We start from the raw sequence: 23938 nt of genomic DNA, 5'->3' as shown, positions 1-23938 counted from the left end.
TTATCTCACTGTCCTTTTTTCATGATCAAATGTAAAGTACAGTGTTCAGCCCTGTTGACCAGGTGGGAAAACAACTGTTTAATGTTTTATATGTTTGCAAGTCCAGCTCCAGATGGGCAAAGTGTGGATTTTGCTATTTGCTTTCAGACCCAGAAAATATCCTGAAGCAGGGTTAGCTACAAGCTGCTTAGTCTATTCGCTCTGCCAGTTGGCTACTCTCTTTATCACTGAGCAGCAAACTTCAGGCCGACATTCACTGCTTTACAATGCCTGACAGTTTCCATGGTATCTAACCAACAACCCAAAACGTTTGCAGTCACAAACTTTTACTTCGTATCAATGCAGGAAGCCACTACTCTGCCTTAGCTCATCTCGTCTCCCTCAGCCTGCAGCAAAAATCCACACCGTGTACCTGTGTCTGGTTCAATTTAATTGGGGGGGAAACAAAAACAAACCAGCTCTATCAAAGTAAAATGTTTTGTAACAAATTAAATTAAAAACATTACCTAATATAATGATAAATAAATACATCCTTTAACATTTTTAACAGTTTAACCATGAAGTTAATTTGTTATCATGCAACAGAGAATATATTTGAACTTTTTTTAAGCATGTGTTATTTAGCTGTGATTATTGTGAACTGCATATTTATACACATTTTATTCTTTTTTTTTTTAACTGGGTTACACTCATGTCTCCAAGGTGGTAGACTTTGCTGAAGTGTTGGAGGCACCCAGGTTCAAAGCACCAACCATGTGATTATCAAACATCTGAAACCAGCCTGAAGCAACGTAAACACAGAAAGAGACGAGAACTGATGTTGCAGCACAAATTTGACTTGAAGTATGCAAGTCCCAAATTCAATTTGTCTTAAATTTAGGTGTGTGATTACCATGCCCAAAAGTCCAATCCACCAGCTGTCTGCTGCAAAGTGACACACGATGGCAGAATCTGTCCAAGGCTTCAGCCATGAGGAAAACTGACTAACAACGCAGTGACGTGGGATCAATCCTGGTTTTAGGACCAACGCTAGGGAGGAAATACATGAACATACAACACAAGCACACACAGTTATTAAGTGTCAAACATGCAACACAAATGGTTTAAAAAAACAAAACAAAACTGAATAAAATAAAAACCAATAAAAAGTGAATGTAAAATCCAAATCTCCAAAAGGGTAAAAAATACAAACTGGTGAACTTGAATCATCAAACTTGCAAAAAGAAACCAAAAAGCAGTTCATGAGGACACACAGAAACAGACGGCGATAAAGGCAAATCGACATTGTCTTTATTGACAGAAGGAAAATGAAAGTCTCCCTGGTACTTATTAGGCTGTCAGTGTAAAATGTTCCTTTCTTGAGCAGTGCTGTTGAAATCATGTTTTAGTTATGTAACACCTGCTTAGTATAGTAGGGTTAAACTTATAAACTAGATTCGAGAGGAGTAAAATAAATTTGAGAGAATTGAGTGTTGAACAGCCGGCAGATTTATTACAATGTTACAATGGTGCAATAACCCAATGTATACAGCACAGAAAATTAACAGAAGATCAACAGAAAAGAGCACTCTTTCGAAAATAACAACAAAATAAAATAAAATGAGTAGTCTCTTTTGACCTGACTCCTGATGAGCAGGATATTGGGACTTCAACAGTTTCCCAGAGAAACAATCTGTATCAAGTAAGCAGTTTTTGCTCTTGCTTATTTGAAATCCTGCGATTCGAAGTAATTCAGACTGTAGCTCTACTCCTGCATCCAGAACAGCTGGCCACACTGCTTTTGGATTCGCCAAGAGTTTTCACAGGGTCTGGCTCGCCATCCATATCCAGAACCACTTCAGATCCAGGATCACAAAAAACCAGTCTGCACATACAGTACAGAGCAATAAACAAAACAGTTCTTAACAGTTTTTCTAAATAAAACGAGATCTTATAGAGTTTTCAAAATCAAGTACACTGTTGTTTTAACATTGTTCTGTCTCTATGAATTCCATTTGTATTGCTTTACAGCATTACAATCAATTGTATTTATATACCCCTTTTTAAGGCATATGTAATCACATCATGAAATGTTTGTAACGTAAGTAGTTTTACATAACGTATTTACATGAATCAACCCATAACTGAAATGACAAAGTGCAGAAAAAAACACTGGACAACATTTATGGCTAAAAGGAAAGTGCATCCTGCATTAGTTTTGCGCATTTGTGAAGATGCCCAATCAAATAGACAATAAAATAAAATACGACACTCCATTTCACACACAATTCAAGTACTCCGACTGGCTTTAGCTTGTTTTTTTTTTTAGACAATAGGGCTTTGGAGTTGACGTCATGCCGCAATGCATTGTGGGAGCGCAGCTCCATTTTCGGGGTCTACGATCCAAACAAACTCACTGTTGGAACGGCGACGACGACAAGAAACATGTTTAAAAGCAGCTCAAAAGAAAACGGACGGTATAGAGACCGATTGCGTCCAGAGGCGAAGCAGCAGTATTTGAAAAAAAATAGAGTGCATCGCAAATCTGGACCCATACGACATACGGCAGTGGAGTAAAGACCCAGACGACTTACCGCCACTGTCCTACCCCGATATCTTCACCTATCTTGTTTGTGGAGTAAGCGCTTACACTGCGAACCAGTTTCGTAATTACAAGTCACTGGAGGCGCACATCCAATTTAAAAATGGCTGGGTGCAAGATTTGGCTATTTTCAAGCCGCCAAACTCTTGAGTACGTCGTCAAAGTAAGTCAGCTGGAGTGCATCGAGTGAACTAGCCATTTTCCACCCCCCACCATAATTAATGTTATACATTTATCAGTAAACTGCTAAAATATCGTTATCATATTATGTGCCCATAATTGTAAAGTAGATGCAAATTAACACATTGATAATCGGGCAAATTATTAACGCCAATTTGTGTCCTCCCTGTCTCCTCCTGCGACTCTTTACATAGCACATATGTCTGCAAAGTCACTCCATTTGATGTTTGATCACAATTTCTATAACTTCCGAGACCACCAACGATAATATTATTCAGCTATAAAGTGTGATGTGACCATATTTAGAACTTACCGGAATGAAAATGTCTTGAGCACACCAACTGATATCTGGAGATGTAACAGAACTTGATATCAGCTCGTCTCACGGCTGCTATCCAGGCTAGACGCCTTCGTTTGGTAATATCCGATACATGAGCTCCTTCATGTTGCTTCCAGGTTGGGAAAGCATAAAAAGACAATCCAAACGTGCCGGTCGTAAGATCGAACATTGCAGCCGACCACACAGCAAGTACGAACCATGGCTATGCTTTCGCTCCTTACTTAGACCCCCAAAATGGCGGATCGGGCCAAAATCCTTTCCACGCCCACCCCCGTGACATCACGCTCCAAAGCCCTATACAGAATTTTCACTGTTGCAGTTGTTACCACATGTAAAATTAGCATAGATTTTCCTGCTAACTTATCATTTTTAGTAACTCACCGGAGTTCCCAAGAAACAAACACACGCTCTGCCTGGTTTTGGTCGAGAGTAAAACACATAAAGGCCTCTGAAAAGTACATAACTTTAAGTTAGAGACTGTAAAAAATACTTTATAACACTTATTTTATACCGAAAGACTCACTGTGTAGCTTGTTAATTGCTCTTGGGTGTCTTGCTCCATTTTGCCTAGCTTAATGCAGCAACGTGCTTTTGTTGCATTCACTGAACTACGGAAAATCAAAGTGTGTTCAAGGGGTGTCGGAAATAATAATACAAGGTAAAAAACAAGAAAATACTAGTAACCATGTCTATAGGGATTACAGTTACATTAATCTTTTTTTCTTTACCATCTTTGGGTGTCAGGGTTATGTATTATATTATTATTATTATTATTATATGTATTTTGGTATTGCTGCTGCTCTCCTCCATGATTGTAGATGTGAGTGTGTGTTTATGTCTGCGGGGATGCTTGGAGGATGGAGCTCAGCCACCTGCAGGCCTGAGAGGTGTGGCCCTGCGGAAGGACTGGCCACACCCGAAGCCACACACCTGCCGCTGATCAGGGCTCGTCGGGGGAGCTACTTAGGAGAGTCTTGGAGCTCCCACCGACGCGGGATCATTTCCTTGAGACTCCACGAGGAGCGTGGAAGGCACGAAGAGCAGCGAGCACCGGGGGGTGCTGACACGGGAGCGGAGAGCACAGAGACACGAACTATTAACGCAGAGACACGACACGGGAGTCTGGGAGAACACGGGGATTTATTGTTGTTTTTGTTCCACTCTGTAAATAAACACTGTTTGTACATAGAGCACCGCGCCTGGGTCCTCCTTCCCCACTCCTTCCACGGTGTGCCATGCCATACCGTGACAGAATGATCCCGCCTCTAATGGACCCAGCGGTCTCCGAGGAGAGGCTCAGGAGGGAAGTTATGGACGAAGTGTACCACCTATGTGAGGTGTGGTGGGAGAAGCCAGCGGAAGGTTTGCGTCGCACCGTGGAGAGGCGGCTGCAGGAGATGCTTTTTAAATTCCCCTGGCTGGTGGACTCCCTTAATGCGGTGGTCCTGGACTTCCTACTTTCCACCCTCCACCTCCACTCTCCTCCTCAGGCTGCCCACCAGCTCGGACAGCTGGTGGATTCACTGCCTGAGACGCCGGCCCCGACGCCGACACGGAAACGACGTTCGCGCCGCCAGCGTTCCTCACCGCAGCTAAATCCACAGACATCTCAACAGCCGGCTGTGGTGAGTCATATGGACAATTCATCGTCACTCACCTCAACTGTTTACTCTGGGGCTATGTTTATACGGTCAGCTGCCCAGCCGGTAGCCAAAGCGCAGCCCGCGGCCCAGCTGGTCGCTGTACCTCAGCCTATCGCCCGGCTAGTGATCCAGCCGTCACCTGCTGAATCATCCCCCGCGACATCTACCTCACCGCTTACCGTTTCATCCTGTTCACCATCCACATCACACGCTCAGCCATCTTCTCCACCAGCAGCAGCCTCCATTCCACTGCCCACTCCAGCGGCCTTGTCCGGAGAGAGCGACCTCACCCGCGTCCAACGCCTGATGGACTGGGTAACTCACACCACCAACGCAAGGGCAGGAGTGGTGGGGTTAAACGCCATCGAGGCGATCCTGGAGGGAAACCCCTACCTCGGCCAGCTCAAGGGAGTTTCCGCCTGCCTTTGCACCCTGCGTAAAGCCCGGGGGGTAGTGCAAGCTCGGGAAACCTCAGACTTCGTCCAGCTGCAGCAGGAGCTCAGCATGCCCGAGCAGGAGCTCAGCGAGCCGGAGGAGCCCGCACCGTCAGCTGAGGCGCTCAGCGAGCCGGAGGAGCTCAGCATGCCCGAGCAGGAGCTCAGCGAGCCGGAGGAGCCCGCACCGCCAGCTGAGGAGCTCAGCGAGCCGGAGGAGCCCGCACCGTCAGCTGAGGCGCTCAGCGAGCCGGAGGAGCTCAGCATGCCCGAGCAGGAGCTCAGCGAGCCGGAGGAGCCCGCACCGTCAGCTGAGGCGCTCAGCGAGCCGGAGGAGCTCAGCATGCCCGAGCAGGAGCTCAGCGAGCCGGAGGAGCCCGCACCGCCAGCTGAGGAGCTCAGCGAGCCGGAGGAGCTCGGCATGCCCGAGCAGGAGCTCAGTGAGCCGGAGGAGCCCGCATCGCCAGCTGTGGAGCTCAGCATGCCCGAGCAGGAGCTCAGCGAGCCGGAGGAGCCCGCTCTGCCAGCTGAGGAGCTCAGCGAGCCGGAGGAGGAGCTCTCGCTGCCGGCCGAGGAGGAGCTCTCGCTGCCGGCCGAGGAGGAGCTCTCGCTGCCGGCCGAGGAGGAGCTCTCGCTGCCGGCCGAGGAGGTCAGCGGACCGGAGGGACCTCCACGTCTAGCGCGGCCTCCTCGCCGTCCACGTCCGGTGCGTCCACGTCAGCGATCGGCGCGTCATGGACCTGTTGCCACGCCTCGCTGTTGCTCACCGGAGCAACGACATTGCCATCGGACCCGTGGCAGGCCGCCGGAGGGGCAGCGCCGCCGCCACCGGACCCGTGGCTGGCCACCGGAACCGTTCCACCGCCACCGGACCCATGGCAGGCCGCCGGAGGAGCAGCGCCGCCGCCACCGGACCCGTGGCAGGCCCCCTGAACTGTTTTGCTGCTGCCGCCGGACCCGGGGCCGTCCGCCGGAGCTGCTACGTCGCCGCCGTTGGGCTCGAGGTAGGCCCCCTGAACTCTCTTGTTGTGTTGATGGGCCGCCTGTGACTGTTTGTGGCGTCTTTTCGTTTTCTTTTTGCACCGCTGCGGGATGCGCGGTCTGACTCTGAGACTGTGGACTGGGTCGGTTTGTTGTTTTGTTGTTTTTGCTTGTTTTGGTTCTGGCCCTCCGTCCTGGTTCCCCCAGCCGCCCGCCCTGGGTTGGTTGTGCTGTTTTTTTTGGTTTTTTTTGGTTTTGGGGTCGTCGGGAGCCGACCCTTAGAGGGGGGGTACTGTCAGGGTCCTGGGACTGGGCGACCCAGGATCCCTGAGCAGTTATGTATTATATTATTATTATTATTATTATATGTATTTTGGTATTGCTGCTGCTCTCCTCCATGATTGTAGATGTGAGTGTGTGTGTTTATGTCTGCGGGGATGCTTGGAGGATGGAGCTCAGCCACCTGCAGGCCTGAGGGGTGTGGCCCTGCGGAAGGACTGGCCACACCCGAAGCCACACACCTGCCGCTGATCAGGGCTCGTCGGGGGAGCTACTTAGGAGAGTCTTGGAGCTCCCACCGACGCGGGATCATTTCCTTGAGACTCCACGAGGAGCGTGGAAGGCACGAAGAGCAGCGAGCACCGGGGGGTGCTGACACGGGAGCGGAGAGCACAGAGACACGAACTATTCACGCAGAGACACGACACGGGAGTCTGGGAGAACACGGGGATTTATTGTTGTTTTTGTTCCACTCTGTAAATAAACACTGTTTGTACATAGAGCACCGCGCCTGGGTCCTCCTTCCCCACTCCTTCCACGGTGTGCCATGCCATACCGTGACATTGGGAGAGACTCAGCTGATGTTACTCTGCACTTTAAAAGTTTTTGCATTATCAGACAAAACAAGAGCTGCTTTGAAATAATCAGATCACTTTTACACACTTCCTGTCATTCACAAATTCTCTCTTCACTTTAAACTCTGAACTTTTCACCACTAATAACAGAGCACTTCTCCTTCTGCCCTTCTCATTAATCTGATGACCTTTGCCCGGCTTTATCATAGAGAATGCATACATGGCTGCAACGCTCTCACAAGAAAGAAAATGATCTTTTCTACATAATTTACTCAATACCAGTGGCTCATTGTTACAGGGCTGTTATTAACTGACTGATTCAAGCTAAAATAGGCACATTTGCTGGATTCAGTGCAAAGTATTTCTGAGTGATTACCTTTCATAAACATTTCTGCCCTGATGACTGAGATCTCTTCTTCCACAGGACACGAGTGTTTGATGAGGAAGAAAAAAGATCATACACTCTACATTTCTTAGGGGGCCTGGAGGCCAGTACATAGATGTAGACCCAAATGCAGGTACAGGTACAGGGAGCAATGGTAAGGTTTTTTCAAGACTCTTTGTTTAGTTAACACAAGAGAAAGAAAACATAGGAAGGAGCTTGCTAGAACAACTCTCAGGTGCACTGTGAGCAAAGGGAGAGGTTGATTAGTAATGGGCTGGGAAGGTGGAGAGTAAATGGAGAGACAGATGGTACACAGCAAATTCAAAAGTGTTAAATGTTTTGGTGTTAATAGTCTTCTTGCAAAAGTAGAGTTAATTTTACTCTAAGCAGAGTCACATTCTTTTAATGTAACTCTGAGGTGTAAAATGATAGTAGTTAAAATCGAGTGTTAAAAATGAGTGTTTCTCTGTCAAATCTGGAGGTGTTACAATGGAAACATTAACTCTTGACCTCTTAACTCTGAACTCCTAGAGGGGCTATGACACCAACAGAGTAAATTCACAGACTCCGCCCCCAGCACCATAGGCTCCAATCGAAGCTGAAGTGAAGCCGTTTCAGAACATTTTGCTCTACATATTTGAGTTGTTTGCCATGCTTGGTAAGTCATTTTTTGAAAGATTGTTTCAATTATTATTATGAGCTTTTACTTCTGTGGCTCTTTGGAGTTGAGACAAAGCTGTGTGAAAGGCATTAGCCATGTTGCTCGCTGATAGCATAATATTCTGTTTTAGCTAGCTGAAAGGTATTGTTTGCGGGCAAATACCACAGCCTTGAAAAAAAGCTTGCATGTGAATTTTCAGTCAAATTTTTGGTCAAATACACCTAAAACAATGTCTAGAATGTGAAATGTTGGTATAATGGTGCTACTTGAAGCCTGAAAACGATCGCCCATGAAAAAAACGAGCAAACAGCAGTAGCAGACGTCCTGACTGGGTTCTACGTTAGCATAGATCCCTCCAGAGTTTTGTGCACACGGTTTAGGTAAAAATGAAAAAGGTTGAGGTTTTACATTTAGTTCAGTATTACCTGTTGCCTGTGTCCTTGTCTTTTGGGAAAATACTTTACACAAGTAATGGCTCAAAGAGGATTCCTTTGAGCCATTACTTGCCATTCCTTTCACATGCTTGTGAAGATGGAATATGGGGGAGAGCAGAAGTGCGTTGAAGTTCCACAAAGGGATGAATGAAGGACATGCATATTGTATTAAAGAAATAAGTGATGAGAATGCTGTTATTTGCATTTACCATGTCAGACCTTTTGATAAACAAAATTCTAATGAAAGTGAGAACATGTATACTGTTACATCTTTCAGAAAATGTTTTGAAATTGTGGTGCACAGTTCAGAATAAATGTTTTTCAAAAACCATTGCGTCTTTTTAGTAAATGTTTATTTCCAAAAGAAATTTCTAGAAGTTCAGAACAGGAAAATTCCCGCTTTTTAGAATTAATTAGAAGATAACTCTTACGTAGTTAAACTAAAATACTCTTTGAGAGTTAATATATAAACTCTTTTTTATGTGTGTGTGTGTGTCCCGTTTGGATCTTTAGCCATCAGAATTGTTGTCTTAAGGCCAAGAAAGATGCCAAACGGATTTATTTTACCAAGTGGATCATCATGGCCTTGCCATATTGGTCCATTTGATTGACCTTTATTATAATTATGAATTTATTTTATTTTCAGTTGCTACAAATGGGACAGACATGACTGGGGGATAGGACAGGGAGAAAGAATGAAAGAAAAAGAGGGAGAGAAAGAAAACCAAAGGGGAGAAGAGACGGTGAGAGGGGGGGAAGAAAAAAACACCTGGATCACCTGTATGGAGAAAAAAAACAGAAGAGAAAGCAAACAACAAAGAGCAACATAATAAAAAAAAAAAACAGCACCATCACAATAAACTAGCTAGCAGTAGATAACAGTAGATACTAAATAATAAACGATATTGTGCAGCACGCAAGATAGACAGCGCACAATGTGCTTTGAGGTAGCAGCCAAGAAAGCTGTAGTCCGCGTCTGTGAACACCCGTGTGTACACCTGTGTGCACACCTGTGTGGATCAGCATGCTTGTATTCCAAAGGTTTCTCCATGTAACGATCTGCTAGGGAGTGTGGGGAGCCACAGCCCCGTCCTCCAGGGTATGAAGCAGGTATGGAGGAGATCCAGGCCCCAGATATCCAGAGGCCCCAGAGTACAAGGACCCGAGGAGGACCACCAAAGGGGGGGGACCGTGCCACCCTACTGGGAAGAGCTGAGTAGAGCCCCAAAGGAGAGGTCACCCCACAGCTAAGGAGCAGAGGCCAGAGGGGGTTGCAGTGGTGTGCCCGCGGGCTCTGCCGGCAGCCAGCTGTGCCAGAGAGGACCGAGCTTCAGGCCCTGAGGCCAGAGGCCTGAGGGCATCCCACCCCCCGGAAGGAGCCCAGCCGGTCCACAGGCGCCCGGCCCCGCCAATCGGCCACCAGGAGTGAGCTGGTACATACATGAGCGCCCAGCCCCAGACGACAAGGACCACCAAGACACCAACGTCTGAGGGCATCAGCTACCGGCAGGGAGTGTGGTGAGGGGAGATAGGCCTCCGTACTTTAGAGGGCCTGAGATGTACCCAGAGAGGTTGAGTCTAAGACCCAACCTGACATATAGACACAGACGAACAGGCACACGCGGACACAGACGTGCATTCCCACCCCATATGCACAACCAAATACTCGGCACTCACCCAACGTGTAGACAGACACAAATAGACTCTGCACAGACAGTCGCACTCCCCAAGCCTACTCTATATCCCAGGTCCAGGTATCCCCGGCCCTCAGAGGGGCAAGCCGCACCTAGACCCAGGAGATGTAACCCTTCTCTCTGGGGTGGAGGCAAGCGGGGACCACCTCCTTATCTGCAGTAGCAGGGAGGCCCCGCATCCCAGACCCCAGTCTGACGGCCAGCACCTCCTCCCAGCCCCCCAGTCCTGACGGCTAACAGAACCGGGGTGGGTGAAGACCTCAAACCTCCCTATGCCCGCTCATATGTAGTGTTGCTGTGTGCTGTTCTAAAGTGCATTTAAAACTCAGGAGAGCATGGTACTAGCTTCCTCTCAGAGAGCAGCACGGCTCTTCCCGAAAACCCTTAGTGTCTAAATGCATTTAAAATTGAGGGTAGGGCACCAGCGCCAGAGGTGGGTTGGAGTACACCGACCATTCTCTGGATGCTGTAAAACGTGCCCACCCCCAAGGCCCTATATGTATGTGTTATGTGAGAGTGTGAGTAATGTGGATGTCTAGGTTGCAGAATAAAAATATATAAACTCTTAACACCTAGTTAGCATTAGTAAGTGTTAAATTATCAACTCCAGACAGATTTGGTGTTTAACACTAAACCGGAGTTAACTTACCAACTCTCCAAAAAGAGTTAAATTAACACTCTCTGATGTGAACCCATATAGACACTTTAATAGTGTTGAAATCTGACAGTGTTAATTTGGACATGCTGGATTTGCTGTGTACCCTCCACGGCTAAATAAATCGGTTTCAGTAATGCACTGATATACAAGAATGAACATAAGGGGCTTCTTTCAAAGAAAAAACTCTGGTAGTATTTTATATATTGTGCTTTGTATGTTGTTCAGTATATTTCTATGTAAAACAAGAGGAATTTCAACACACAGCAGTATATTCACAGTTTAAACCAGATATTTACACACACTTTATGGAAAACACAAGAACATTTTTTTACTGTACAACATCAATTTAGAGTAAACTTGTTTTGTTTTGGTTAAATAAATATTGAAATATCTTTTGAATTAGTTAAATGTCAGAATAAAGAGAGACAGAGCTTCTATTTTTTATCACTTTCATCAAATTTAGGAGTACATATACACTAAGTTTATTGTTAATTAATAAGAAACTCCAGACGATTCCATTCTGAGCTGAAGAAGCTTCTGATAGGTTAGTAGAGTCCATGTGAGTAAACTGGTGGCACAGCTGTGGATGCATATAAGGCAAAACACAGAGCCTGTTTCTGTGACATGGGAACATCAAGAGATATCAACCAAAACACCAGGAAAAGAATTGTGGAGCTCCATAAGTGTGGCTCACTTTTGAATACAATTTGGTGCCATTTATGATTAAGAAACACAGACAGTTTCTCTCTTTACTCTTAAAGTTAACAAATATGTTTTTTATATTTATCTAAAAAAATAAACATTTAGTCTGATTTGATGTTACAATTAAAAAAGTGTTTCTGTTTTTATCTGAAGAGTAAATATCTGGTTTCAACTGTATATTTGATGATGTTGGTGTTTGGCTTGATTGTCAGCACAAAGAGGGCGAGAGAGGAGCAGAGAGGGCGAGAGAGGAACAGAGAAGAAGAGAGAGGAACAGAGAGAGAGATGGAGAATGACGACAGAACAGAGATGAACAAGAGGAGGTGAGACACACATGTTTGTCAAATGGTTGTTTACCAAAAGTATCACCGTATCATAGGTACTCATGTATCTCGTACCTAGTGTTTCTTTTTAGGTTTGTTATTTTTCAAATTCTACATTTAAGTTTTGCAGGCTTGTTTGCACAACAAGGCTAAATAATTATATAAGCTTTTCTGAATCTAAATATTGTACTTTGGTAGAATTAAACAATAAGTGTAGTGCAGGTCTATGATGATTTTTAGTGCTACTATCATCTAGTTCTGATTCTTGGTTAAATCCTCAGTAGTCCTGATTTTTAACTGTTGTAGTCCTGTTTCTAATTCTGGATCAGTTCTGGGTCTGGTTGAATTGGGGTTCAGTCCCTGTGTCTTGATACAGGCCCGACTTTGTTCTGCCTTGCTGCTTAATTAAAAAACTAGTTTAAGGTGTCCTGCATATGTCATATATATTTTTCCCTATATGAAGTCATTCTCTTTTGAACAAAACTCAAAACAGAGCCTATTAATCTTTCAGCCATTTCTAACCCCCCCCCCCCCCCCCCCAAATCCCACATGCATACTACCAGAGGTGGGACCAAGTCATTGTTTTGCAAGTCTCAAGTAAGTCTCAAGTCTTTATCCTCAAGTCACAAGTCAAGTCTCAAGTAATGTCAGGCAAGTCAGAGTCGAGTCTCAAGTCACTGGTGTAAAAGTCCGAGTCAAGTCACAAGTCTGAAACTTTGAATTTCAAGTCCTTTTGAGTCTTTAAAAAAAACGAAAAAAGCATGTTGCAGTTATGCTAAATGTAAATATTAGACCATGTAATTTTTAAATCTGTGTTTTTCTCAACACATGACAAAATAGTGAACTTAGAAAATATACACAAATTGTGAAATTGCACCTCTTTAAAATGCAGCTCAATTAAACCTAGCTCCAAGAATAATTTTCACCAACAGTTCTGAGATAAGCTGCATGTTGTTCTTGGATGCGGTTGTAGGACCGGCTTTAAAATCGCATGACAAAAATATCATACATATTAAAAAAAACTGCATCACCAACGTAGCCTGGACAACATTTGCTAGTTAGATGAAGTCAGCTATCTCATCGTAGCATATTTATGTGCATATTTATAATCATACGGTTCTTGGAGTGAGTGCATACACTCATGAAGTTTAGTAACTTCAGGTCACTGCAACAAGCCCAGGTACAGTTTACCGACGGATGGGTGCAGGACCTTGAAACGCACCGTGTAGAACGAAAGACCATCGTACATATCATAAGTTTACCAGTCTCACAAATCGTCGTCATAAATACACATTCCTTAACCGTTTATTAATAGGACCTTTGAGCTCAATGGTAATTAATTAGTAGTGGAAATAATTTCTGGTACCCATCACAGAAATGTAGCAGTGACAATAATACTGTATGCTGTAATCGTACTGGACAATTAGTGATACAAAACAACTGTTTTATCCTGTGAATAAAAGTATATGTTTTTGTCAATGTACCATAATAACAGAAGCGAAACGCAATATTGTGTCAGGACAATTCACTATTTATGCACAATAAACAAAGGAGCATAGCGCGACAATTTCTGTTCAGCGCCAGACTTGCTTGTAACCTATATCACCAATTATGTTATGAAAATGACGTATTAACTACAACAGCAGACTGACCTTTGTGGGAATGCTTGGAGCAGACTAAGTCACAAGTCTTAGAACATTTTTTCAAGTCAAGTCTAAAGTCATAAAATTAATGACTCGAGTCTGACTCGAGTCCAAGTCATGTGACTCGAGTCCAAGTCATGTGACTCGAGTCCACACCTCTGCATACTACCCTTTAAAGCTAAGCCATGGATGTATCAAATGTCTGCCTCCGCCTCTGCACCACAGTACAGTGAAAAGGATCCTTATTCCTGACTTTAATAAGCTGCAGTTAAAATTATGAAAAACTTACCAACCTTTGCTGAGCAACATGAGAATCTGCTTACAAACGGTGCACTGAGACCTCCTCCATCCTCCATCCATGTCGTGTTTAAACAATAACTAATGTAGAACTCGAGTGCTGGACCCAGACAAGCCAATGAGATGTGGAATATTCTCTTAGAGATTTGGCACATGAATGAACTTAGACAAGCTCTTAGTCCTTAAACAAACAAAATCATGGTGACAAAGTTTAGCCGAACTAAACACTGGACTTCAATTAACAGGAATGAGAGATTGTTATGGGAACAGAGGTAGGCAGGAAGGGACCAGGCAAGATGAGGAAGGGACAAGTTGGGCAGGAATCCAGGGAGGGAGTTTGGTGATTGTGACACAGGACCGAAGGATTGACATTTCAGCTTTGTCGTTTAGCAGCAATTTTACTGACAGTAGTGATTACTGCAGTTTCGGGGTTCTGCCCAGGACCCCTCTGCAACTCTCACACTACCCTCTCCGTCTCACTGCATGACATAAAAACAGTTGCCATTCATCAATCCAGTTTAGCACACCTGCTCTTCTGCAGCAGGCCCAAGACCACACCTTCGCCACAGTGATGTTATCCAGAAAATAACTGTAAAAAAGCCTTAGTTGCAAGAGAAAGGGAAAAGAGCAAAACCAAACTAGCCTGTTTACCACACGGAGAGAGCTAATAATCTGGCAGAGTCTAGATGGCTGTGCTGGTCCTTATGTAGAGAGCTGATGAACGACAGGTGATCTGAGGAGGGGTGATGGGGTGGAGGGGAACAGCTGCCCTACAGATTAAAGCCTGTTTGGGTTTTTTTTATAACAAGTTTTATGTTTTAGCTTTGATTGTTTTGTGGGGTGTTTCTTAGTGATGCACTGTAACACTTTCAAAGACAGACCTACAAAGATGGAGCTCAAAAGCTTCAGAAAGTATTTAGAAACTTCATCTTTTGCATGTTGTCTTATAAAATGAAAACATTTTTAATCACCTTTCTTCCACATTCTGATGTTCAGTTTGAACTTCAACAGGTCATCTTGTTTACATGACTAAATGCATTGAGTTGCTGAAGTGGCTATTGAGTAGATTTCATATATATACTGTATACCACCACTGTGACACACACACCAGGTAGTCTAGCAGCAGGCTGTCTCCAGCAGCCTGAAGCTTCTCCTCCTTCAGATTCACAGCTTTCTGCTGGTGTCCAGCAGCAACTCTGGGCCACAGATTTGAACAGAACAGTTCAGCTGGGGTTCATTAGTATCTCCACACTTGTCATTGTCAGTGTCTTTCACTAATTTGCATAAGAGTTTTACTCTGGGTCACAGATCTTCTCAGAAAATCACAAAAATGAGAACGAACCAATCCAATCAGTCTGATCTGTGCTGTCATGTCTCTCCAGGCCTGCAGGGGGCAGAAGCCGAGCACACCTGAGAACACTGAGCTGGTTTACTGTAACTTCAGTCTTTGTGCACCTGAAGGAGCAGAAGACGACCTCCGAGGAGCTTGTCTCAAACCCAGATGAACTTCTCATTTGTAAAAACAAAGACTGGTTTCTACTGAACCCACATTTACAATCAGAGAACAGTTTCAGTACAAATGAAACTTGAGACTTCCTCAGATTATAAGTTTTACCGTCACAGATACAAACAGTTCTCATCTTTAAGTTTTCCACACATTTAAATTAAAGTCTTGCTGACTCGTGATGAAAGATTGATTTTATTTTAAGAACTTCCTTTTCCTTTCCAGCCATCAGTGTGTTTGATCCACTTGGTACTTTCCACACGTCTTTCATTTCTTCATTTTCATTTTCCACAGACAGACAAACTGTTCCAACTTCTGCAATCTGGTAGAAGGTTCCGCATCTTCCGGGCAAGGACAGAGAGACTCAAGAGGAGCTTCTATCCCCAAGCCATCCGTGCCCTAAACACACACACCCGCCCTCTTACATCATCTATAATTGACTGAGTCAGGACTCTTCCAGACACTAAACCAAGGCACAATGTACATTTCAATTCCTTTAATTTTAAATATGTTTATATTGTCTATTCTGTAAAATAGTCAGATGTCTATTCATATTAATGTACAGAATTCACCTGCTTGCTACTACTACTGAACATTCACCCAATGTATATACTATATATATATATATATATATAAAAAAAAAACACCCAGCACGCCCCTGCGGGCGGTTTATCCTTCAAGCTCGGGTCCTCTACCAGAGGCCTGGGAGCTTGAGGGTCCTGCGCAGTATCTTAGCTGTTCCCAGGACTGCGCTCTTCTGGACAGAGATCTCCGATGTTGTTCCCGGGATCTGCTGGAGCCACTCGCCTATCTTGGGAGTCACCGCACCTAGTGCTCCGATTACCACGGGGACCACCGTTACCTTCACCCTCCACATCCTCTCGAGCTCTTCTCTGAGCCCTTGGTATTTCTCCAGCTTCTCGTGTTCCTTCTTCCTGATATTGCTGTCATTCGGAACCGCTACATCGATCACTACAGCCGTCTTCTTCTGTTTGTCTACCACCACTATGTCCGGTTGGTTAGCCACCACCATTTTGTCCGTCTGTATCTGGAAGTCCCACAGGATCTTAGCTCGGTCATTCTCCACCACCCTTGGGGGCATCTCCCATTTTGACCTCGGGACTTCCAGGTTATACTCGGCACAGATGTTCCTGTACACTATGCCGGCCACTTGGTTATGGCGTTCCATGTATGCCTTGCCTGCTAGCATCTTGCACCCTGCTGTTATGTGCTGGATTGTCTCTGGGGCATCTTTACACAGCCTGCACCTGGGGTCTTGCCTGGTGTGATAGACCCCAGCCTCTATGGATCTTGTGCTCAGAGCTTGTTCTTGTGCTGCCATGATTAGTGCCTCTGTGCTGTCTTTCAGTCCAGCTTTGTCCAGCCACTGGTAGGATTTCTGGATATCAGCCACCTCCTCTATCTGCCGGTGGTACATACCGTGCAGGGGCCTGTCCTTCCATGCTGGTTCCTCGTCTCCCTCCTCTTTCTTGGGTTTCTGCTGCCTGAGGTATTCACTGAGCACTCGGTCAGTTGGGGCCATCTTCCCAATGTATTCTTGGATGTTCCTTGTCTCATCCTGGACTGTGGTGCTGACACTCACCAGTCCCCGGCCCCCTTCCTTCCGCTTAGCGTACAGCCTCAGGGTGCTGGACTTGGGGTGAAACCCTCCATGCATGGTAAGGAGCTTTCTTGTCTTTATGTCAGTGGCTTCTATCTCCTCCTTTGGCCAGCCTATTACCCCAGCAGGGTACCTGATCACGGGCAGGGCGTACGTGTTGATGGCCCGGATCTTGTTCTTACCATTCAGCTGACTCCTCAGGACTTGCCTGACCCTCTGCAGGTACTTGGTGGTTGCAGCTTTTCTAGCGGCCTCTTCATGGTTCCCATTCGCCTGCGGGATCCCCAAGTACTTGTAACTGTCCTCTATGTCTGCAATGTTGCCTTCTGGTAGTTCAATCCCCTCAGTTCTGACTACCTTCCCTCTCTTTGTTACCATCCGACTACACCAATGTCATTGCTGTATAGCAGCTGGATAGCGTAGTGGTTAGACTACACGCCTTTGGAACAGAGGATCGCAAGTTCGATTCCTGCCTGGGGCGTCTGTATCCAGTAAGGGTCCTAAGGCTAGACCCCCTATGCTAAGCAAGCCTACCGCAGACATGAGCGAGACAGATAAATATGAAGGCATGCCGGCTCGGACGTCGCCCGGATCAACAAGGTCCGCGTCAGGTGTTGAGGAACCAGGGCACCCTGACGAAAAGTGGGCTACTGGAACAAGGAGGCATCGGTGGGCAAGGGACGAAAACAGGGCGTTGTTGGAATGCTACTACGCAAGTAACCCCGGCGGAAGGGGCTACATGAATAGGATGAGGGACCTATGGATTCTTCGATACCCAACATCCACAATGACGGCGAAACAACTAGTAGCTCAGTGTTCCAACATTCGAAAGAAGGGACTACTCTCACAGCTAGAGATTGACGAGGTACAACACAAATGCTACGGCAAGGAGGAGTCAGGACGCCAGGTCAGGGGGGAGATATCATCACCCCCACCCGAGATTGGGTACATAGCCCCAAGTGTGATAGGAGAAGGATCGTTGAGTGCGAGAGGAACTGACCTGAAAAATAGGATCATGGCCAAGCTTGAAACCTGGATCCCCCGTAGCCGGTTACCAAGATTACGTGAAGTACCCTCAGAAGGTCTGCTAGATGATGTTAATGCAGCACTACGGGCAATACCTACCACCACGATTACCGACACTAACAAGCTGATCTACAATACGGCAGCAGTGATCAGTGAGATGCTTGGCTACAAGTTGAACAGCCACAAGGGGCAGTACCCTCCATGGAGAAGGAGGCTAGAGGGCAAGATCAAAGTAGCACGGAGAGAGGTTAGCCAACTAACGGAGTTGCAGAAAGGTGCGACGAATAAGGTGCCTAAGAAATACAGCAAGCTGTCCATACCTGAGGCCTTGGAAACTGCCAAGCAAAGACTCACAGCCTTGGCCAGCCGCTTGAGGAGGTACACCAGAGAGATAGAAGGCAGGAGAATAAACCAGCTGTTCTCCACAGAACCAGCAAAGGTGTACTCTCAGTGGCAAGGGAACAATAAGAGAACAGCACCACCAAGGCTGGAGACGGAGCAATACTGGAAGAGCATATGGGAGAAGGATGCAACCCATAACGGCAATGCTCAGTGGCTAGAGGATCTGAGGGCAGACCACAGCGACCTCCCTGAACAGGGTCCAGTAACCATCACAGTGGCAGATATCCAAGAAAGGGTCTCCAGTATGAAGAGTTGGACAGCACCAGGGCCCGACATGGTTCACGCCTACTGGCTGAAGAAGCTAACTGCACTCCACGAGCGTCTGGCAGCACAAATGAACCAGCTGATAGTTAACGAGATACACCCGGAATGGCTAACTGAAGGCCGGACGGTCCTGATCCCCAAGGACCCCAAGAAGGGACCGGTCCCCTCCAACTACCGACCAATAACCTGCCTCAGTACTACATGGAAGCTCCTGTCAGGCATCATATCGGCTAAGATGAACAGGCACATGGGTCAATACATGAGCGGGACACAGAAAGGAATTGGCAAGAATACCAGAGGCGCAAAACACCAGCTGCTGGTAGACAGAACAATCAGCCGAGACTGCAAGACCAGACTGACCAACCTGTGCACTGCCTGGATTGATTACAAGAAGGCCTATGACTCAATGCCCCACAGCTGGATACTGGAATGCCTAGAATTGTACAAGATCAATGGGACCCTAAGAGCCTTCATCAGGAACTCAATGGGGATGTGGCGTACAACACTAGAGGCCAACTCCAAGCCCATAGCACAAGTCACCATCAAGTGCGGGATCTACCAAGGAGATGCTCTGTCCCCACTGCTGTTCTGCATAGGCCTGAACCCCCTCAGTGAGATCATTAACAATATATATATATATATATATATATAATGTTCTTCCTCTACAGCCTCCCCTCATTTTTGCACATGTCGAGGAGCGTGTCAGGCTACATTTCACTGTGTGTTATACTTGTATAACTATGCATGTGACAAATAAAGAACCTTGAACCTTGAACCTTGAAGATACCAAATATCAACATCTCTTTAAACGTGCTGTCAGCAAAACCTTTTGTGTTGATTCTTCATCATAAGTTTACTCTTGAACTAAATCCTAATTTAATCATGAGATTATGGAAACAATCGATTTACAGTCACTTCATTATAAGTTTAAACTTTTATGCATACAGACTTTCAGCTTCATATATTTCTTATTCTTCAGCTTTTTAATATTCCTGTGTGATCTAACCTCCAGCTCCTCTCGTTGGTTTCCTCGGTGATGTCTGAAGGATGGGTGATAATTAGCTCTGGGTCTTCTGCTGCTGGTTCAGGGGAGGTACAGTGAGGTTCTGGAGCATGATCTGGGTTTTGTGATGCAGGGTGGGCCTGTCATGAGCTTTCTTTCACAGGTTTCCCATTTCAGTTGGAGTCCTGTGAGTCTTCTTGTCTAAGTCGGGTCTGTGACTCTGCTGTTTTTAGGGCCCTGTGAGGTCCATGATCCTTCCTGGTTCTATCTTCACTGCCTGTCCTTCTTTTTGATTCCTGTGTCCTTCCTGTTTGTCAGCCCCAGATCAGATCCTAATCGTCTTCTTCCATCACGACAGATGTTTTGGTTACTAAGAGATGTAATCAGCATCCACAGCTATGTTTGTTGCAGACGTTTTTTTCAGTGATTTTCGAAAGATGACAAAAAAAAAGAACACAAGGAGGACTTCATAAATATGTGCAATTAACTGAATCATCACACTTAGTCTTTCCTGTGTGTGAGATGCAATGAGTATAGTTTCTTTGAATTCTTGTCTTATTTGTATTAAAATGATTTTATTAAAAGGATGTGGATCGTTATACTCGTATTATGTTTGAGATCATGAAGCAGAGCAGTGGCTGTAAACAGATCATATTTAACTGAAGTCACCTTCAAATGAAGTCATTTTGTTTGATCAGCTGTTGTATTAACTCCTCTTTTATTACACACTGTTATCGGCTGAATTGAGGTGAACCCTGATGTTCTTCTTTAATCTCAGTTTTCTCCTCCTTTAGCTCTTTTCTCCTCTGTGCCTCCTGCTCATCAGTCTGCTGTGATTTACTGCCTCACACCAGTTTTGTTGAACACAGAAGGTGGTGCAGAATAAACAGCAGTGAGTTTTCGGGTGTCTGTGGCTCAGGAGGTGGAGTGGGTCATCAACTAATGGGAAAGTTAGTTATTTGATCCTTGCCTCCTCGAGTATGCATGCTGAAGCATTGGCTGGAGAGTACTGAACTGTCAGAGTGTGTGAATGCAGATAAAGTGCTCTAACAGTGTGTGAAGAGGCTAATGAGGCATCATAAATTTTAAGAGGAAGCAAAATCTGCAGGACGAAGCAGGATAAATTCAGGCAGCGCCTTTTCCTTTCATCAGCGATTAGAGGTCAAGATGGAAGGACGAGGAACTGGTGAATGCTGTCTAACCTTCTCTATGAGCTTCACTATTTTTGAAAAGTCATTTAATAATTTATCTGTGCTATTTATATGACCCGAAACGGCTTCTTTTAGCAGGTTTTTATGGTTTTTGTTTCAGTTCTGCTGTCATAAGCATAGATAATCATGCTTGCTTCATACCACAGTAACTGCATGTAATTTGGTTCCTTTTTTCTTATTAATTATTACTAATTTCACTTTAACTATATTTGTTATTTTAATACAGGTTGTGTTTTTTATTGTTATAGCTGTTTAAATAATAAAACATAGCTTCTCTCATCTTCTTCTTCTGAGTCATAAAGAAAAGTTTGCACTTCAGCCCTTCATCCATTTTCAGTTTTAACCCTATTATCAGAACACACTTGTTTGCCGGGGCAAGCCGTGTGAATAATAATGGATCCAAACTGCAGGCTGCTGAAGTGGAGGGTGAGTTTATTTGCAACCAAAAGGTACAACAGACAGGGTGGCGAGGAACCGAACGGTGAAAACTCTAAACTGGGAAAACTAAATAAAACACTAACCGGAATACGAACGTGACATGCAGGGAGAATGACCAGAGAATCAACACAGAAGGGTGGAAGGGAAATAACACAGGTGGGAGACACAGCTGGGAGTGATTAACATGACGAGACCAGGGAGGCAAACTGAAAACACTCACATAAGACGCAGACCTTCACAATAAAACAGGAACACACGGGGGGGAACAGGGTAAACACCAATTAGAGAACAGAACCAAAATCGCGAAGAGAAAACACAAAACGCTGGGTCAAAAGGACCCAGGATCATGACAACACTATCTTAACATTCTCGTACATTTGTCCTGCAGTAGAGAAATAAAGATGTTATCAGATAACATGAGTTAAAATTTCTGGATTTTTTCATGAACACTGGTAATTTACAGCTCCATCTGGGCTTTTATCTTCAACAGGGAAGAGAAATTATGGAATATAAAATGTGGTGACTTTTTTCCTCTTAGAACTGCTTTTAATCCCACCTTCAGCAAACATTTGGAAAATGTCATCTAAGATTTTACATTTGTAGAAATAGTTGCTGCTACATTTGCTGCCAGCGTAATTTAGTTTTTGGTGTTGTTGATAAAATGATGTGAATTTAATGCGAATGACAGATTTCCAGCATCAGTTACTGCTGCCTGCTTCCACTGTACAGGCTGTGACTACTCTGTGGGATGTTGGTGTGGTTTTAGATGTGCTGTTGATGGACGGCATGTCTGATGGACAGAAAAAAAGACCTGATTTCAGAATGATAGATTCTGCTCATCACCTCTATACTTCTGTCCAAAAATAGGAAACAGTGAGACAAACTAAAACATAGTTTTACACATATATTAACCAGAGTCCTTCTGGGTCAAAACCTACTTGACTTTTATACATCTAAAAATAAAATGTTCAAACTATTATTCATGTCATGAGTAGATATGATTCTAACTGCTGGTCATTATAAGCATTTGAAGCTTGGCTGGTGCCATAAAGTCCGAACAGATGAGAATTTATAGCATAAAAAAAATCATGTACCTGGATACAGGATATTTGGTCTTTTACTAAACAATATGTTCAATAAGACTCTGAAGAATTCAGCCGAGGAAAAGGCTGATGTGATGGAACACAGAGTTCAAGAAAGGTCACAGTGGAGTGACCTCCAGCAGAGCTCACACAACCAACCAACCATCCATCCCACCATCCCGCCCCTTCCTGTTAGCAGAAATATACTGAGGACAGCACATGATGGTCAGAGCAGAGAGACGTACAGCTGGACATGGATCACCTATTAGTGCTGCTTCTCCTGTGGAGCTCAGGTAGGACACCTGCACACACACACAGTTCAGTTTTGAAAAACACCTTCTAGTTAGAATCCTTCAGACTTCGGACAGGTGATCCAGGTGATCCAGGTGATTGATATATGTATTTTTTGTCTGCTTATTTTGTTGGTTTTTGTTTTTTGCCCTTTATCCCCGCTGTTTTTCATTCCCTCTTTCTTTTCCCCAGTCAAGTCTGTCCCGTATCTAGCACGTAAAAATAAAATAAAATAAACAATAAAAGGTGAATCAAATAGACCATTACGGCAAGGCTGGGATGGTCCACTTGGTAAAGTAAATCCGTTGGGCATCTTTCTTCGCCTTTAGACAATAATTCTGATGGCAAAAGAACCAAACAGGACAGGCAAAAAAAAAAAAAAAAGAGTCCTTCAGACTTTGTCAAATCAAAGCCATATTTTAATATATTGACAGTCACTTGTGAGTTGTTTTGTCCGACAGGTCAATATTCAGTGATGATCTCTGTGCAGCAGCACTCACTGTCGGACTTCCTCACTGATGATGATGAGTCACAGTTCCTTTACTCATGACCAAAAATAACTCAAGAAACTCTAATGTCTCTGTAAAGCTCACTCTGAATAACTAGCTGAACACACCTAAAGACTGTTTCCACCAGCTGGAGCTGATTCTAGCCTCTAACAATCAGAGAGGAGCCCAAACTTTCTGTCTTTCTGGCTGCTGTTACAACCAAATTTCCCCTTGTGGGACAATTAAAGGATTATTCTATTCTAAACTGTACTGTGTTATCCACTTAGACTTAACGCCTCCTCACTAACAACTCCACTTTGAATGAATGAACGAACTACGTCTACTATATTTTAGAGCCCAAAGAGGGAAGCATAGCCCCATCACGTCTAGACTTCTTATGAAAATGATGGAATTTAAAAAAAACAAGACTCACTGTAATAGAGGTTAAAGTAGAGCTCTTCCTTGCCACCATTGCAGTGTGCTGCTCAGAGGAAATCATCAGGTTGTTTGTGACCTTCTACAATAATATAGCCGTTATCCTATTAAATCAAATTGTTTTGTTTTTTTTTATTTAAAAATAGAAAGAACCTTGAGAAGACTATTGTTGTGAATTGGCCTGTTGTGGCTGTGGCTCAGGTGTTAGAACAAGTCGCCTACTAATTGGAAGGCTGGTGGTTTGATCCACATCTGCTGCAGCCTGCATGTCAAATATCCTTGGCCAAGATACTAACCCCAGGTTCCTCTCTGATTGTTTCTCTCACTGTAAAATCATGAATGTTAGATAGAAAGCATTTATAT

At 44.6% G+C, this 23938-nt stretch overlaps 3 protein-coding genes across 3 annotated transcripts in view; 2 read left to right on the top strand and 1 right to left on the bottom strand.

Moving 5' to 3' along the window:
* The window catches only part of LOC309712231 (CD5 antigen-like), a 229228-nt gene that overhangs the window by 65132 nt on the left and 140158 nt on the right, over nucleotides 1-23938 (bottom strand). The window lies entirely within an intron of this gene.
* On the top strand, nucleotides 4317-6942 carry LOC309712228 (uncharacterized protein). Its single transcript, XM_082542884.1, has 2 exons — nucleotides 4317-6350; nucleotides 6431-6942. Exon 1 carries the CDS (start codon nucleotides 4337-4339, stop codon nucleotides 6281-6283), a length of 1947 nt encoding a protein of 648 aa, XP_082399010.1. The 5' UTR covers nucleotides 4317-4336; the 3' UTR covers nucleotides 6284-6350; nucleotides 6431-6942.
* Nucleotides 22593-23938, top strand: part of LOC309712219 (scavenger receptor cysteine-rich type 1 protein M130-like) — a 34464-nt gene continuing 33118 nt past the window's right edge. Inside the window, exon 1 of the mRNA XM_082542867.1 lies at nucleotides 22593-22654. Within this exon, the coding sequence (XP_082398993.1) occupies nucleotides 22615-22654 (40 nt within the window). The 5' untranslated portion in view covers nucleotides 22593-22614. The remainder of the gene's footprint in view (nucleotides 22655-23938) is intronic.

This window comes from Aulonocara stuartgranti (genome assembly GCF_965226115.1).
Source record: "Aulonocara stuartgranti genome assembly, chromosome: 7".
Taxonomy (NCBI): Eukaryota; Metazoa; Chordata; class Actinopteri; order Cichliformes; family Cichlidae; genus Aulonocara; species Aulonocara stuartgranti.
This window is presented reverse-complemented; position numbering and strand designations above follow the sequence as displayed.

Excerpts from the sequence above, each read along its gene's own strand:
- LOC309712228 (XM_082542884.1), top strand. The coding sequence starts at position 4,337 with ATGCCATACCGTGACAGAATGATCCCGCCTCTAATGGACCCAGCGGTC.